Source organism: Cavia porcellus, unplaced genomic scaffold, assembly GCF_034190915.1.
Source record: "Cavia porcellus strain 051 isolate PalLab524CR breed Dunkin Hartley unplaced genomic scaffold, mCavPor4.1 scaffold_2, whole genome shotgun sequence".
Classification (NCBI taxonomy): Eukaryota; Metazoa; Chordata; class Mammalia; order Rodentia; family Caviidae; genus Cavia; species Cavia porcellus.
In genome coordinates, this window is record NW_026947485.1 from 36,396,834 (window position 1) to 36,414,066 (window position 17,233).

Below are 17,233 nucleotides of genomic sequence, written 5' to 3' on the forward strand. Positions count from 1 at the left end.
CTGGCTGGAGACTAGCCAGGGCTCAGTATCACTCTCTGCTCCCACCCCGGGGCACCTCCCAGCTGCAGATGAAGCCTGCCTGGGCCTGGGGCCAAGGCCATTGCTGAACAGTCAGACTCGGATGGTAATCCCAATTGGTTTTGCATGAGCTCCCATTTCATTCAGATTAAGAAAATGCTTGGCCAGGGTGGACATCTGGTGACTTGGGGGCAGGCACAGAAGGAAGACTGTGGGAATCAAGGCATTTTAATTTGCAGGGTTATACATCTCTCTCTTTAATTCTTTTACTTTAGGTTTAGGTTGTTGTCATTGTTCTTGTTTTCATGAGATTAGTAGATCAAAAAGGAGTCTTCATTTATTTCTTTGTTCATTTTAAAAATAAATATTTGTCAAGCACAAATTTTTGAGCCTTAACATTAGGGATGCATAAAGAAAGTCTCTGGAATTGCTTTTAGGCCCCAGCCACCAGCCTTTAGGTGGCATCAGTCAGGAAATAAGTCTGGAACCCCCACACCTCTCAGGAATAAGGCCTCTTAAGTGAACAAGATCTTTAGAGTCAAATCTGAATTCTAACCCTGCCTCCAGAGTTTTTAGCTTGAGCCAGCTGTTTATTATACTTGGGTCTTATTTTTCTTAACTATTATTACTGTGTCAGTTATAACTTTTGATGTGGCAGTAAGATGTACATTGTTTTAACTATAAGGAAATTTCTTGAGTAACTGAGAAGCTCCAACCTTGGCAGGGTTTAGGGTGATTTGTATTCAGTGGTTTGACAAAGATACCAATCACCAAGGGCCAATCATTTATAGTTTCAGGGCTCCACCTCCATGCCTCCAGCTCCTCTTTCTTTCATAAAAGAGCTGCCAACAGACAGTTAAGGCACATGCTTCTCTGACCCTACTGGAGGTGATGCGAGATCCTTTCTTCCCCATCATGTACCCTTGTTTTGCTCTGGCCTAACCTACTGATGAACTTGAGCCAATTTTCTCTTGATCACTGTGACAAAAGAGTGAGATTAAACTGATTTGTGTGTGTTCACGAAGGACAACTCTCGGAAGCAGAGTGGGTTCAGTCTCACCCAGGAGGTGAGCGAGGATGAAACGAAAGCTGGAGGGATCATGAGAGCCGTGACAAATGAACAGTAGGGTCATGGGGATTAAGAGGATTGTATCAGTAAGAATGATGTGCAGAGTTATCAACCAGCGTCTGATACCTAGGAAGTATAAAAATAGTATTTAAAGAGGGAAAAAAATCCAACAAATAAAAAGAAACCAAAGTGTGGAATGAACATAGAATCAAACACATAAACCACAAATAACCTGGTATCCGAGTTTGATGAACTTAACAAAACACGAGTCATCAGATTTTTTAGTGACCCAGTGTGATCAGTTGTCATCAACATGATGTCCTCTCTGTCATTTAGTTCTTCTGAATAATTCTTTTATTCTTTTCAATCTCATGACAGGTAAAAAATTATGTGTTGAAATTAAGAGTGTGTTATGCTGTTTCCTTTAGTTTTGTTATTCAGATGTCTAAAACTGTATCAGGGTTACCTTACAGAGTCCTGTACTAGTGGCTTCTAGTTGAGTTCAGCAACTTCTAGCTCTCACCTAGTCACCTTCTCAGTCGTATTTGTTCCCAGCTTTTATGGGTGGTGTTACTAGTTCTGAGTTGTGGTTGTGTTGGATCTGGGTGCTCATGATGATTGTAGAGACCAGATCAACACTCTAGGTCCAGATAAGCATTGTGTCAGGTTGAGAAGCCCCTGTCTTTTCTAGGTCTCTTCTCAGTGATGGGTTGCATGGACAAGAACCTCTTCCAGTTGTCCCCACTCTGTCCAAGCAGTTTTAGGAAGGATTTAGGAATGGCCCAAGGATGATCTTCTCTCCTTAGTATTCTTGGATGACTGAAGATGACTTAAGCCAGAAGCACATTTTCCTGTAATGCCCATATCCACATCTCTGTGGACACGAAGAGAACCTCTAGGAAGCTTCATGGCCTGATATCTAAGCTAAAACCTGAAGTGCAAGCCAGTACTTTTAGTGGCTGAAAAGAAACTACTTGGTGTGAAACTTATGGGTTTAATTCTTTGCCTGGTGCCCTTCCAAAGGATAGCAATGATATCCAGGTAGCAGTTTCAAAGAATTAGCTCACATCCTTCCACCAAAACTGTCCTATATTCACAAATGTAGTGACTAATACTGCCCTTCAGAGGCAGAATGATGCTGATCTGTCATGGTCCTAATTCTCTGCTGTTCCTCAAAATCACCAGTTCCTTCCCTTACATTAGCCCCCTAAACCAGCAAGAACCCAGAGAGCTGAGCCTGAAGCATAGGAAACCAGAGAAAACAAGTGTATGTTCTTGCTGATGCCCAGCTTGGTCTTTCTCCCCCCTTCTTTGTACCAACCCCATCAGGAGACCACAGTGAGCTTGTGTCACTTCCATTCCTCTCCCTTGGCCTCTGAGTTCAGAGGAGAAAGCTCACTGTTTCTCTCTTGCCTCTTGGGGAGATGTCTGGGCTGAAGCTGGGCTGTGAGGAGTGAAAGTTTTGAATTCACATTGGCTTTTTCCTTCCTCTTCCCTGCAGATCCGGGTGGATGGGCCCAGAGGCAATGCCCTCCAATATGAAACTGTGCAGGTGGTAGATCCTGGTCCAGTCCTTCGGGATATGGCCTTCTCCAAGGACCACGAGCAACTTTACATCATGTCAGAAAGGCAGGTAAGGCTCTTTCGACTTTGCTAGACATTCGTCTTGCAACTAAATACTAGCCTGTGGCTCCATAGAAACTACAGGAGGCCAGCTGCAAAGAGGTGATTTGATTTATTTGGCTCAGTGTGTATCCTTTAAGTTACACTGCCTGGGGACCGGAGCTGGGTGTGCTATAACAAGGCTCAAGATATTCGAAACAGCAAAATACCCATGAGTTTAGAACAATTCCACTAGCTTCAAAATGATGATGTGTATATATTCAGGGCCAATATTTGCTCCCTTTTGTAGAAGCATGGTACATATGCCCAAGTTGATCCAGTTTTCCCTGTCCACATTGGTCCAGTTTCGTAGGAAATTATACTCTCTTATAAAAGTCATCTTCCTGGACCCTGGAGATCTGTGATGGGCAAAGATTTATTACCAACAGAGCCTAGTTAATGGAGCATCCTGGAAGGGCTACATGGATGAGGATCTAGGACAAGCCTGTGGTAATAGGAGATGATACAACCTGTGCTCAGAATCTTCATGTGTATCCACAACTTTTTGTGAATCCTCCAGTGGATCCCATGAGGCCAAACCAAAAATGGATAGAGTATAAGAATTATCATTGGCTGGAAATTATAAGGAAACAGTACATTTTGGAATGGTTTGGTTTGGTTTGGTTTTGGAACTCAATTGAGACTAAGTAAATTCTTCAGGGGTCTTAAGTTCAGACCAAGAGCTGTAATTCTACAGCAGGCCAAGGAAGGTTTCCCCTTAAAAATTCCACATAACTAAGGATATTTCCTAGAGTCCCCTGTTTCACTGCTCAGAATATTTTCACCCCACAGCCACCCCTAGTGTGGATCAGCATTGCTGTACCTCTGTTCCATCATGTCTGTGTCAGATGGGTCACCCCTGGGAGCTGTCCTTCCACCCCATGAATATGAATGCCTCAGCTCTGAGTGGCAGAGGCAGCAGCCATAAGGAACAGATACCCCTCTTATTCATCTTCATAAATATGGCCTGAACTCTCTGGAGTGGCCTGATTACAGAGTCTGGATTGTTCTGCCTGTCCCTTCTCTGCAGAGTAGAGATGATGAATTCCACATTATGCCACCCACAGGGCTTGTGCATTATGCTTTGGCAGCCCACAACAACTTCACCCTCCCTAAGAGCTCAATGACATCTCCTCTCAGCATGGGGATTCCTCATCTACTGGCTTCAGCCACACTGGGACCCATTGTGGTCCCCTCTTTGAGGCTGCTATGGCTTAGGAATGGCCTTATGCCTGGCAAGAGTGGAGTTGGAGTTGCTTCAGAGTTGAAGATGCTTCAGATGGAGTCAGAAGCTGGGAGCAAATTTGTCCCTTTGTCTGCGTTCCTTGTTTTTCCTAATAGGGTCCACATTTCCTATGTCTACCTCAGAGACACTGCTAGCAGGTAAGGGGAAACATTTTTCCTTGATAGGATGAATTTTTTTGGAAAGACCCAACCTCTGCACAAGGCATTGAACATTTCAAGACTTCTTACTTGGCATGACAGCCAGGATTCTGAACCTGAGACTTAAAACATTAAAGGACTTGCAAAGATTAAAAAATATATAAGCTGATGATACAGCTTATCAGCCAAAACCAATAACAGAGTCAGAATCTGGAACATGCCTCACCTCCATGAGGTCCTCATCTGGGCCCTTGTTTGCTCCCTTGTCTTCAGCCAGCTCCCTTTCTCTGGTAGTATGGCCATTACCCATTTAGTACTGGCAGTGAGGTATGCTGGGAGCTGTAAGTTGTGAGCATATTGGAAAGTAGAGGAAAGCAGGAACAGAGAAGACTGGAACCTCCATCCATTCTAGAACTGCTCCTTGCAGTTCCAAAGCCAGATCACCTGGGTCAATAGTCATGTCCACTGGTTTTGTGAATTATTTGTTTAGCCCAGATGTTAAACACACAGGTCTGGGCATCAGAAGATTTGAGCATAAATCCTGGCTCTACTGTTGTACTCTCAAGTAATTTCCTGAACTCTTTAGAGTCAGCACTCTGTACTGCCATATGGAAATGATGCTCATATGGGATGGTGTTCTAAGAATGAAGGGCGATAATGCATATATGCTTAGAATCAAGGCTTGCCTTGAGTAAGTGCTTTGCAAATGGAGATGTTCTTGTGTTTTATGCACTGCAACAGGAGTTTCAAGTCACTAGTTGTGTTCAGAGTCATACAATAATCAATAGGAGCTCAGAAGTCCAGGTCAAGGCAAAGGCAGGCAGGAAGTGAGATCTAGTCCCAATGCAAGGGATATTGAGAATCCAGGCTTGCTACACTCTATGGGCATTCAGAGTAGAGTCAAGGGCAAGAGTGGCTTGGGGAATATGCCTCAGGATTTACTGGACCCACAACATCACCATGGAGTTAGACCCAAGATTAACTCCAGTCTTTGCCTGATGGTAGGTCTGCCATCGCCATGATAAGCAGCACTCTTGCAGAACTAAGTCTACTGGCCAAGGGCAGATGCTTGGGAGTGACATCTGTCCTTCCTGGAAAGTGCTTCCCTTTTAACCTGGCTAACATTTACTTGTCTTTCCACGGATAGCTGTGCTGCTGACCCAGTGAGGTCTTCATGACCCAAGGTCAGACACCTGCAAGGGCTCTTCTCAGACCAGGTGATGCCATTGTCTCTCCTCAACCAGTCCCTCAGCAGCTGAGTACTGCTCTCCACCTTGTCTGACCTCACAAAACACATCCTTCATCAGTCTTTAATGCATGCAAGAATGAACACAAAATTGGAAAAGAAATGAACTGACACAAAATACCTATTGCTCATATTAATTTTCAAGTTAAATATTGAGAGACTATAGTTCAGATAAATGAATTATCTCCCAAACTTAAGTGATCTAGCTATCAGCTATATTAGTTTGCTCAAGTTGCCATAACAAAATACCGCAGAGTAAGATGCTTAAAAACCAGAACTTTATTTACCTAACTTGAAAGCCAGAACATCTTAATATTCTTTAACTTATTTATCTCTTTAATGAGCCAATCTCTGAATATACTCACATGCTAAGATGCTGGGAATCTGGGCTTCAACAGATGGATTTATGAGGGGACATAATTCAGCTGATAACATCATCACCATGACTTTTGTCTCTTCCTGGCTCTTTTTAAATAGTGACTATACTTAAATAAATTTATTGTTTCAAATTATATAGCCCACTATAACTGTGTCTAAAACAGCAATACATATCTGAGGTGCTAGTTGTACCTAATGTACACACAAATAAAATAAAATTATTAGAACTTCTGAAAATCTGTACCTGTGTCTACACAAAACTGTCCATGTGTTTCTTTGGGAAACATTGATATGTTGGCTGTAGTTTGGGTTTTTACATTTCAGTCATGGATTTCAAGCCCAGACCTCTCCTCTCCTGGCTGAGTGATGCAGACAAATTAACCTTCCTATGTCTTGATCATATCAACTGTAAAATGAAAATAATAGTAGTGTTTCATTTGAAGAGTTTGAATAGTGCAAGGGTAATATCTGCTCACCTTCTGATTATATTTTCCATATGTGAGGTCAACATCTAAATATTCTGGAAGTATGTGTTTAATGACGTTGAATACCAGTGAGTCAACCTCATGCTCACTATACTTTCCTATAACATAACAAGTAGTGAATAGTTTAGGGCTTTGGAACACACAGCCTCTGTTGCAGATGTTTAACTCTGCTGTCATGAGGTGAAGCTGCCATAGACAATACATACACAGATGGGGACGGTTACGTGCAATGAAACTGTTTCTCAAAACAGGTGGCAGTAGTTGTCTGACCCATGAGTCAGTCCTGTGGTGACATCACAGTGAAGGATGGCAATGCTTTGGAACCATTAGTGGAGTTACGGTGATCAGAGCACTCAAAGAAGTGCAAGCAGGAAAGCCTTTCACTATTAAAATCCACACTTACAGCATGTTATGATTTAGAAACACAATGCTTTCCCAGCTCTCCTGTGTCCAGAGGCAGGGCTCTTGGGAGGAAATTAGATTGTGGGGCACTACACTCATTGGTTGATTAATCCACTGATGAGTTCATGGCTGAATGTACTGTTAGGAGGTGGGGCCTGGTTTGAAGAAGTGGGTCACTGGTAGCATGACCTAGAAGGATGTATTCTTATCCCTGGCTCCTTCCTAGTCCCTTTACTTCCATGAGTAGAGTAGCTTTCTTCTGCTTTGCCCTCCCTTCCTGCCATTTCTACCTAGGACCCAGCCAACTATGGACAGGACCCATTGGAACTATAAGACAAATAAACCTTTTTTTCCTTTAAATTACTGATGTCAGTTATTTTGTACTAGTTATGAGACAGTGACTAATACAGAGCAACTTGGCTTTTTTTTTAAGATAATGCTTTTAGCCAGGCATGCTAGGAAGCTGAGGCAGGATGATCGCTACAGGACCAAGGCCAGTCTGGGCTACATAGTGAGCTCAAGGCCAGCCTGAACTACATAGTGAAAACCTGTCTCAAACAAAACAAAACAAGATGTTGCTCTAAGACTCATATCTTGGATTTGCTGTTTCTCTTTGGCTAGCTTTTCTCAATATCTTTTTCTAAACTCTCTTTCTTTCCTCTCTATTCTATTAATATTATACCTATTCCTGAGCTATGTCATTCAGTTCCATCACTTTAAACATCATCTGGTATGAGTACTCTGTATTTCAATTCCTCTGCTCTCTCCTGACTCACTCAATTGCCTACCTGATATAGCCATTTGCATCTCATAAATCTTCAACGTAACATGTCCAAAGCCAAATTCATCTTCCAACCTGATATACCATATTTGTACTTTTTCTATCTTAGATGATCAGATGATATATGCCATGCCACTCAAGCAACAGACTTTAGAGTCACCCTTGACCCCTTTCCTTACCCCTTACCCTACATACAGCATGTCAGGACATTTTATTGGTATACAAAATATTTCCAGAATATGACCATCTTCCACTACTTCACTACCATTGCCATGGCTAGAGCCTGAGTATTTGCAATACTCTCCTTAACTGTCTCCATGTTCCCATCCTCAGCTTTCCAGTACTTTCTCAATGTAGTGTTCAACCTGCTAAACATTAAGGTAGGTCACATCTTTCATCTGATTAAATTTCTCCACTGGCCAAAGTACCTATGAAGACCCAGAAGATCCTGCTTTGCCCCTGAGATGTCTGACCTCACCATTCTCTGACCTCACCCTCTTAATCTCACTCCCCCAAACCTCCAAGCTCCTTCAAAGTCAGGGCAAGGACAAACACCCTGAACACAGAGATGCCCCATGTGACAGTCTTCCCATGTGTCAGGCATGCTGCTGCTCAGGATCTTTGCCCTTCTTGTTCCCTTGGTGTAGAGTTCTCTTTTCTAGAGAGTTACAAGGCTGACTCTCCTGGGAGTCATTGCTTGCAGCTTCCTCCAGCACTCTAGGGAGATTCCAACCAGCCTACTACTCAGCCCAATTCATTGGGCTCTATTTTTATGTACAGTACTTAAGCTGTGAGTGAGTGAGTGTGTGTGTGTGTGTGTGTGTGTGTGTGTGTGTGTAGTTTATTTTATACTGCATATCTTCCTCATTTAGAATATAAGCTCTGTGAGAATAAAAATGTTTGTCTTTTGAGTTCACTCCTATAAAATAGTGAACAGTGTGTGGCACACAAGTACTTAGTACCTGTGCATTAAATGGGTGAATGAACAAACTAGTCTGTTCTCAAGAGATCTGTGAGCCTTGAGCCGGTTGTTTCAATTTTGCTGCTCATACTGCTCCTACACCTGAACAGTAAAGTCCATCGTAAAACAGCAGCAGTTTCTGGACTCCCAGATCGACTCTTGGCTCCTGACACTGCAGTGTGGCCATGTGAATCCCAACCCAGGAGGCCTACGTAGTATGAAGGACACATTTCCTAATAGGGAGCATCGTATCAGAGACAGCTGAAAGCAGACACTCAGCTCCAGCCCCCAGTTCACAGATGCCCCCTCCTCCTCTCCTGGATCTTTTGAGACTTGCAGCAGGGCAGTAGCCTGAAGGACCTGCTACACTGATGTGCCTTGTGGAGAGCAGCACAATGGCAGATGGAGAGACAGCAGACCAGTGACAGAGTCTGGAGGCTGTGAGCAGGCTGCAGAGGGGGTCGTTATTCAGCTCTCCCGCCACCAATGTCTTTCCATTGCTCTTGGCACAAAGCCCAGCTCCAAGAGCTCCGTGTGGGCCTCCTCCCCACCCTTGACTCTTCTTACTCTAGCCTCGGCCTCCCTCCTGTCCCAGGACCTGCTGAGCCCCTTCCTGCTACACTCTTTGTCCCCTCTGCTGGTAAAGCCCTCTCAATCATCTTGGCTGGCCCCTCTCCTACCAATAGCTTTTGCTCAAACATAGCAAGAGAGGTATCTGCTAACCACACTCTTCAAAAGCATTCCCTACCTTAGCATCACAGTTCTTCTCCTCGCATCATTCTGTTATTCCTCCCAGTGCCTTTTGTTTTCTTTCCTGCCTCCCTGTGCTAGCTCAAAAGCCCCTGAGGCAGGGACCTTGTCTCTCTTGATGACTCCCTTGTATCCAGCATCCACAGCAGGGCTCCAACATGCTCCTGTGGGGCTGATGGGAGAGAGAGCTGTAAGCATCACCACTCTTGATGGTAGCAGCCCTTGTTTGGAGCTCTCTGCTTCTCATTTGGGCTGGGGGCCACCTATCTGGAGATGATGCTGAAGACTTAGAGATGACAGGACTCTGGCTCTGGTTAAGAGCCAGAGAATTAGGGTTTTCCTAGCACCCTAGAAGCTCTCTGGGTCCTGGGGGCATTCATCGTTGCCATGTGGTAGATAGGCCAAGATAGCTGGAGCCAAATCTCTCTTCTAAATGATCCCCATCTCTGCTTTTTCCCAGGTTCATTGGGCAAGGTTTCCTCTGCTGCCTCCATCCTCCCTCTGACTTACCCCATCTACAATGGGAGATAGAGATTTTGACAACCAAGGAAGATATTTTCCATCACTTTTTAGTGGTTATAGAATACATAATGAACCATAGTTAGAGAAGATTTCAGAGCATCACCCTGCTGCTGGATTCTCTCCCTCCACATGCTGAAAAAGCCTACCTTTAGGCCTAAGAGAAGGTGGCTGGATGACAGAGGGGAAGGAGGAATCCCATGGCTGACAGAAGTAGAGAATGGATAGTGTGCCTGTGTGTGTGTGTGTGTGTGTGTGTGTGTGTGTGTGTGTGTGTGTACATAGCTATACAGTGCATACATAGCTCTGTGGCCCTAGTTAAATTCCTGCCCCCCTCACTACCTCATTCATTCAATCTCCAATAACCATTTTCAGATCACTTATTATGAGTCAGGTGATCTTTTAGGCTCTACGATGATCTTTTGGCAAGGTAGTCAAAGTCCCTGTCTTCAGACAGCTTACTTTTTGGAGAGACAATGAATGGATTATTTAAGGGAATAAAGAATGACTGATTTTGGATAATGGTGTAGATCAGTAACAGCAAACCTTTTAGAGACAAGTGCCCACACTGCAGCCCAAAACCCACTTACTTATTGCAAAGTGCCAACACTGCAGCTAAACCTGAATACTGAGGTTTTAGTTTAGCAAAGACAATTGTTATCCAGTGTTTGGCTGCAGGGGTGACCTTGCTTGCATGATGACAGAGAGGGCTCTGCATGCCCAATGTGGCTTTTGTGCCCTAGGTTCTCCACACACCAGCATAGAAAAGTGAAACTGACTCAGGGGTAAAGTGACGACCAACAGACGAAGGGATGCTCTTTGAAGGATGGTGTCAGAGAATGTTTCCCAAGGCAGAAATGTGTAAGCAAAGAGCAGAAAGCAGTGAAGTGGCAGTAGATGATGGACAGGGGAAAAATGAGCCATGCAAAGGAAGTAGCAAGAGCCACAGCCTGAGATGGGGATGTGACATCTGGAGATGCAAAAGGCCTGCCTACAGGTGTGAAAGCAGAAGGTGGTGGGCAGTGCCTTGAAGAGTGATATCAAGTTAGGAGCCTCAGCTACAATTTGTAAATGGGAATGTAGTTAGAAGATGTCGTCTCCTAGGCTAGTGACAAAGATTCAGTGAGATCCTGCACATATGAGGTGCTTAGCTCAGTATCTGGTACTACGAGGACATTAACTATTCCTCTGATTATTTACAAATGGTACATTTCTGTAGCCAGGAAGTTGCTCCTACTTGTGGTGATGTGAGTTCTTCTCTAGTTCTTGCTCAATAAGCTGTGCTTTCTATGGATACTTTTTTCTGGAGCACATGAATGCATGCTGCGAGATGTCATTGTTATTTTGTCAAGATACGCCTGTCTGTTTCAGTGCTACATTTCTTTCTTTTGCCTCCTGCAATTCTGAGTATTTCTGGCATGCCCATGTGTGTGGGTACACATACATGCAAGCACACACACTTTCCCTTGTGCCTGTCTTTTCTGTATGCCGCTGTCAGCTCCTCTTGCTTTGTGCACACATGTGTGTGCATGAGGGTTGTGTATTTACTGAAATACTGGGACTGTTTACATGCACTGAAGCTACTAATAAAACTCTGCCAAGCCAATAGGACAGAAGTGAGAGGACATGTCAACAAGGAGATGAGGTGACAGAGTGGGGGCAGCCTGGGACCATTAGAGTCCCCTACAGGGAGCAGCAGCTCTCCTCAAACAAGGCACGGCTCTTCTTTGATAGCCCCAGAGAAAGTGGCAGGTTCTCAGCACATTTCCACATCTTTGCCATTCTGCTCCCCAGCCCTTCCCTGCCTGTTAATCAGAGGCTTCCAACACATGTTTCTGCATGCTTAGAATTCACTTATACTTGTGTCTGGGTGAAACTGAAGAGTGTGGTCTCTTCCTAGGACCTGGGGACACCCACAGCCTATCCTCACCACTAAGCTGCTGGTGCTAACACTGTAGTTGGGAACCAAAACGAGAGGCCTTCAGGAGGACCTTCTGAGCTACCTGGGAAAGGGATAGGCAAGGCCAGCTGGTTAATTCATTTGTTCAAGAAGATTCACTGAAGACCTACTATGTGCCATACGCTAGCTGCAGCATTAGGAATCCAGCAGTGAAGAGACAGATAAATATCCCTGTGATTTTAACAAGAGGAAGCAGCCATGGAACAATCAACATAATAAATAAACCATCGAGTGGCTTAGCAGTCAATAAGGGCTACAGTAAAGGAAAACAAGCATTAAGTGACATCAGGAGCATGGCGGGTGGTGGTAAACAGAATATTCAGAGAAGGGACCCCAGAGTGGCAGAGGCATCCATGAGATGAAGGGACAACACATGGTGCTCTCCTGACTCCTCACTTCTCAGAGTTTATTCAGGGTCTTTGCTCGAATGTAAGATAGAGAGATAGTTAACTTGCCCTAAGGGAGGGAAGACATAATCATGACTTTTGCCATGTTGAGTAGGAGTTTCTGATACATGCACAATTCACAGGGAAGGTGGGTTTGTGGTAGAAGGAAGACTCACACCTCTTGGGGCCTAGGTCCCCTTGCCTTACTGCTGAAGGGACACCGTCATGTCTTTGTGCCTCCCTGTCTCTGCCTGCCCTCAGCCTGCCTCCCAGGGATGTTCTGAGGTGGCTGACTTTAGTCTGACCATCTGGGATGTTCGCAGACTGATTTCACAAAAGGCAGTGCTGCCGAGGCAGTTTCTGCAGCCAGCAGTGGGAAGATCCTACTCGAATGCCTCCTGCTCTGTCATCACTGGGTCCCCCTACTCCTCTCTCATGAGGTGTGTTTGACAGTGACAGTGCTGCTCTCTCTCCACAGTCCTTTCCATCACTGCAGGAGGAGCTGGGTTGTCCGTTCTGGTTTGTGTTTGGATGGCTGACACTGTGACAACTCATTTGGACATTCGCTCCTGGCACCCAAACCAGGCTGTGTCTGATAGTTCCTGGGAGAGTGAACTTGAAGCACAGGCTGAGAAGTGAGTGACAGGAAACCGAGCCACCTCAGGCACTTGTAAAGAGAAAAGCTGTTACGGCGATTCGCCCAATTTCACTCAGGTGGGATCCTCCCTGCTGGTCTGGTGCAGATTCCAAAGGTTCCCGCGTGTCCACTACCCCATTTCTTCCCACTTCTCACTTCTCAGTCAAGGCTGAACATCTCCATTTTACCACCGCAGAGCTGGAGGAAGCAGGAGGTAAGACAGCTTGCTCTCCAGTTTCCTGTGATCCACAGGCACTGAATTCTTTAGGAATCCTAAGCCCATGGATCTAGAAGGCTCATCAAGTCTTCTCTGGGAGCAAGCCTCTCCTGCTGCCCTGGCCCTTGGGACTGGTGTAAGTGTCTTGTGCAGCTTCCCAGCAAGTTGGTTGAGGAGCCAAACTAGAAGCCAGTGCTTGAGTTCCCCTGCAGGGTCTCCCCCAGCGTCTCTCTAACAGGACATAGGGGTTCTGTGGGAGGAAGAGACACCAGGCATTTTCTTGTCTTTCCAGTGGGGAAGTTAAGTTATGTGCCCCGTTTTCAAATGACTGAGCACACCTTTGAAATAAAAAAGGACCATCTGGGGTGGGGTGGCAGGATGGAGCAATGAGGAGATGACAGTGAGTATTTAGAGATGACCCTCTGCCTGGTGAAGGAGGTCACTTGGACCAAGTTTCCCTGGTTCAAGCCTGTTGTGAGTGGAGATAAGAGTTCCTTCCAATGTTTAGGGCATATAGAGCCTCAGGCAGCACTGGCCCCACTTGCAGAGTGACCAGCAGTGAATCAGCCTCTCCAACACCACTGCTATCCCTTCCCAACACAGTGTGCTTCTCAGTGGCCACACATGTAGGCACAACAATCCCTAGCATCTGAACACAGTCCTGTTCAGTAACCTCCCTGGGAAGAATGTTTCTTGGATGGTTCCTGGGCGTGACTATAGGCAGAAGCGTATGCAGGCTGGAGACTAGAGGAGCGGTCATGAGTAGACCACGAACTTGGGATTTCATCCTGGCCCTTCCTACTCACCAAATATACCGCCTAGAACAACTCACTGAAGCTGTTCATGCTTCAGCTGTACACAAAGCAAGTGATAAAAATGACCTTCTGGTGCTTTGGGATTGAAGTTAGTATGTGTAAAGTGCCTAGCAGGTAGTAGGCTTCTAATGACATCATCACCATCACCCTCATGATCATGGTTACTATTAAAAAGTGAATCATTTCCTGGGGCAGGGATGCCTAGACAAACCTCTGCTTGTTGACCAAAGGCCAGTTCCGCTCCATGCATCACCTACACCCAGGATTCCCTGATTCCCCTATCTGCTTTGAGTCCCAAGGAAAATGCAAAGTTACAGACTCCCTTCACATCAATGAGAAGTGTCCTCCAGGCAACAGAAGGATTAGGAGCTTATATCTCCCTCCCTAGCCAGAGAGCTGTGTCACCTTGCTGGGACTCTGTGGATACGTTCTTGTCATTCTACTTCCTCATTTAGAGAAGTTATTTTACTATTGAAATTATTGTAGACTGAGACACTGAAAAAGACTCTGGTGCCTCTTCTTCGAAGACAGCTAGGATAGATAGGACAATGACATGTTTCCCTGATCTTTGCCCCAGAACATGATGGCTGATAACACAGGAGGAGGTGAGGGAGAGAGACGGAGCAGAAGGAGAGACAGTGAATATGAGGGCTGGTGATTAAGAAAGCTTGGGCAGCTCTCTAATTCTGATCTCCATTAAGCATCTGTCTCTGGCAATTTCCTTGACAGTTGCTCCTGTTCTTAATTTAGCATCAGCATCCCATTGCTTTTGGTCACTCTAAGTGGCATTTTAAAATACAACCTCCTGTAATATCCCACTTAGCATTGTGTGAGAAGATTCCACAAGGGCCAGGGCTGTACACCTTCCAACTTTCAGCTCCATCCCCCTATGTGTGTTTACTAAGTGTCTGCTATATTCCCAGCACAGGGCATGTCCTGGATTCTTGGTAAAGCAAGGAGGGAGCTATCCCAGCATGGAGCATCTTGAAAATAAATGAGTCCTGCCAAGGGGATCACCCTGGAAAACCAGCTTTTTGAAAGTGGAGTCAGGGTTGAGGAACAAAGACCATAGCTGAGGGGCACATTCTCTTCATGTGTTACAAGGAAACTGGTCTAGAGGAAGGTGCTCTTGAGGAGTTTCCCAAGACTGCCACTAATCCTCAGTTCTGTGAGTGGCCTGGAAAGGTAGTGCCAAGACCAGTCCTCTCGATGACAGTGTTAAGTTCCATGAGTTGTGATTGGCACTGGCGTCCTATAGGAAAGAGAGACAGAAAACAGTAAGTGCTTTTAAGTGAATTGTGCACTAGTTTTGAATGTTGATGAGGAATTTTCCAAAGTAAATTATGTATGTGCTCATTTATGCCATTGTTCAAGATGACTACTTGCTATTTGTGTTGTCACATGACTTTACCAAATGCAATATTGGTGTAAAAGGAGAAATTACAAATGGCAGAATTATTTCTCCTATGAGTCTTTTAAGTGATTTCAAGCATTATAAGAAGACAATGAAGACATGAATTTGAAACTGCCTCACATGAAAATGCTATGGTTTTAATGGAATGTGTAATAATGGTGGGGGCGACTACTCGGATATTATTTAAAGGAAGCTGAGCATGACAACAAAGGGATGCAGAAACAAGTGCAGACCACATCGTCCTCCAGAAGGTTCTAAGCTGGTCTGACAGCCATGCAGTTCCATGAGAAATAGCTCAAGGTTGAATCAGAGCCAGATCCACACATGCTCTTACTGAGCTTAGCTTTGTTACTTGACCTTGGGCCACTTATTTCATCTCTGGAGACATCAGTTTTCTCAATAATAAAATGAGGATATGTCCATGACCACTGACTATTACAATGAGTAAATTGGAAAATGTGCGTAAAATTCTTAGAGAGCACTTGGCATATAATGAGGACTCTGTCAATTGGCATTATCTTTATTATTGCAGGTATGTTGTCAGTTGTTAAAGGGTATCCATATTTCATTGGAAAAACTCTATTTGTAATATTTTTCTTTTCTTTTTTCCCTAGTGGGTATATAACAGTTTTAATTTAGAGATGCCCTGTCCTAAATAGGAACTCAAATCTCTTTTTTTCAAGATAGTATTTATTAGTGTATATTTTGTTTGGTTTTGGTACGGGAATCAAACTCAAGACCTCACGCTTGCCAGGCAGGTGCTGTGCCACTGAGGTAAAAACAGATGGAAAACCGTGAATACTTTTAAATAAATTGTGCACTAGTTTTGAATGTTGATGAAAAATTTTCCAAGTATGTGATAATGTTACATCATACTACATTCATTGTGGGAAACTAATACATATACATACCTCATCTTGGTCGTATTTACTTCCCCTTCCCCTTCTCTCCTCCCATTTTCCCCATTCCCCTTTCCTATCTTCACCTAGTCTATCTCCCTGTTTCGTATCACCTATCTTTTATTTTGCTCCTCAAACAATTTAGAGTTTGGAATTCTCATGTAAAAGAAACCATGCAATATTTAACCTTCTGTGTATGATCTATTTCACTTAACATGGTCTCAAAGTGCATCTATTTATCTACAAATGACTCGTTTATCCTTCTTTATGACAGAGTGATACTCCATTGTGTATAAATACCACATTTTCTTTTCCTATTCATCTGTGGATGGATATGTAGACAACTCCCAAGATTTACACATTATGAATTATGCTGCTATAGATAGAAGTATGCATGAATTACTATAGTATGAAGTCTTAACTCTTTCGGAAAGATATCCAGAAAAAGTATAGTAGGGTCAAATAGAATTCTATTTTTGACTTTTTGAGGAATCTCTATACTGATTTCCATAGTTATTTTACCAGTTTATAGTTCCACAGTAATGCAGAGTGATTCATTCCATCATTCATTCCATCATCATTCATAAACCTGCTCCTTAGCTTCCAAGACATATTAGTTCCCTGTATTGTTGGTGCCAAAAGTGATGGAGAACAGCTCAGCTCTCCTCTATTAGTCACATTTCCAGTCTGTTCTGGACTTATCTCCTAAGCCTGCAAGTACCTAATAGAAAGGCAGTGCAGGGGATGGGGATTTAGCTCAGCGGCATAAGCGCCTGCCTTGCAAGCAGGCAGTCTTGAGTTCAATCCCTGGTACCGATAAAAAAGAAAAAGACAAAAAAAAAGAAAGAAAGAAAGAAAGAAAGAAAGAAAGAAAGAAAGAAAGAAAGAAAGAAAGGCAGTGCCCCAATGGCTTCCCTCATACCCTGTCTATGATGGGGAGTCACCATTCATGCCTGAGGTTACCTTCAGATAAGAGGAAGCTGTACTTCCATCCAGAAGGTTGGAAGCTGAAAGTTCACAGTCACTGAGATGAAGTCTTTGAGCAAAATGTTGCTGAGCATAGCATGTCAGCAAACTTGAATCCTTGTCTTTGGCCTCATACAAGTCTAAGCATTTCAGTTACTCAGTTTTGAGTTCTCAGAGCTAAGGTTGTTTCAGGTATTTTTTACAAAATTTCTTTGATCAAATGCATTTGAGGAAATTTGAGTGCAGTGATATCCTGACTAGAATTTCTTAGAGCATTTAGGATGC

The 17,233-nt window shown here is 44.1% G+C and overlaps 1 protein-coding gene across 2 annotated transcripts in view; it reads left to right on the top strand.

Annotated features, from left to right (window-relative positions):
• The window catches only part of Plxna4 (plexin A4), a 439,299-nt gene that overhangs the window by 282,794 nt on the left and 139,272 nt on the right, over positions 1 to 17,233 (top strand). For both annotated transcript variants that reach the window (XM_003467879.5, XM_063240611.1), the window contains exon 4: positions 2,589 to 2,720. In XM_003467879.5, coding sequence (XP_003467927.2) covers positions 2,589 to 2,720 — 132 coding nt within the window. The remainder of the gene's footprint in view (positions 1 to 2,588; positions 2,721 to 17,233) is intronic.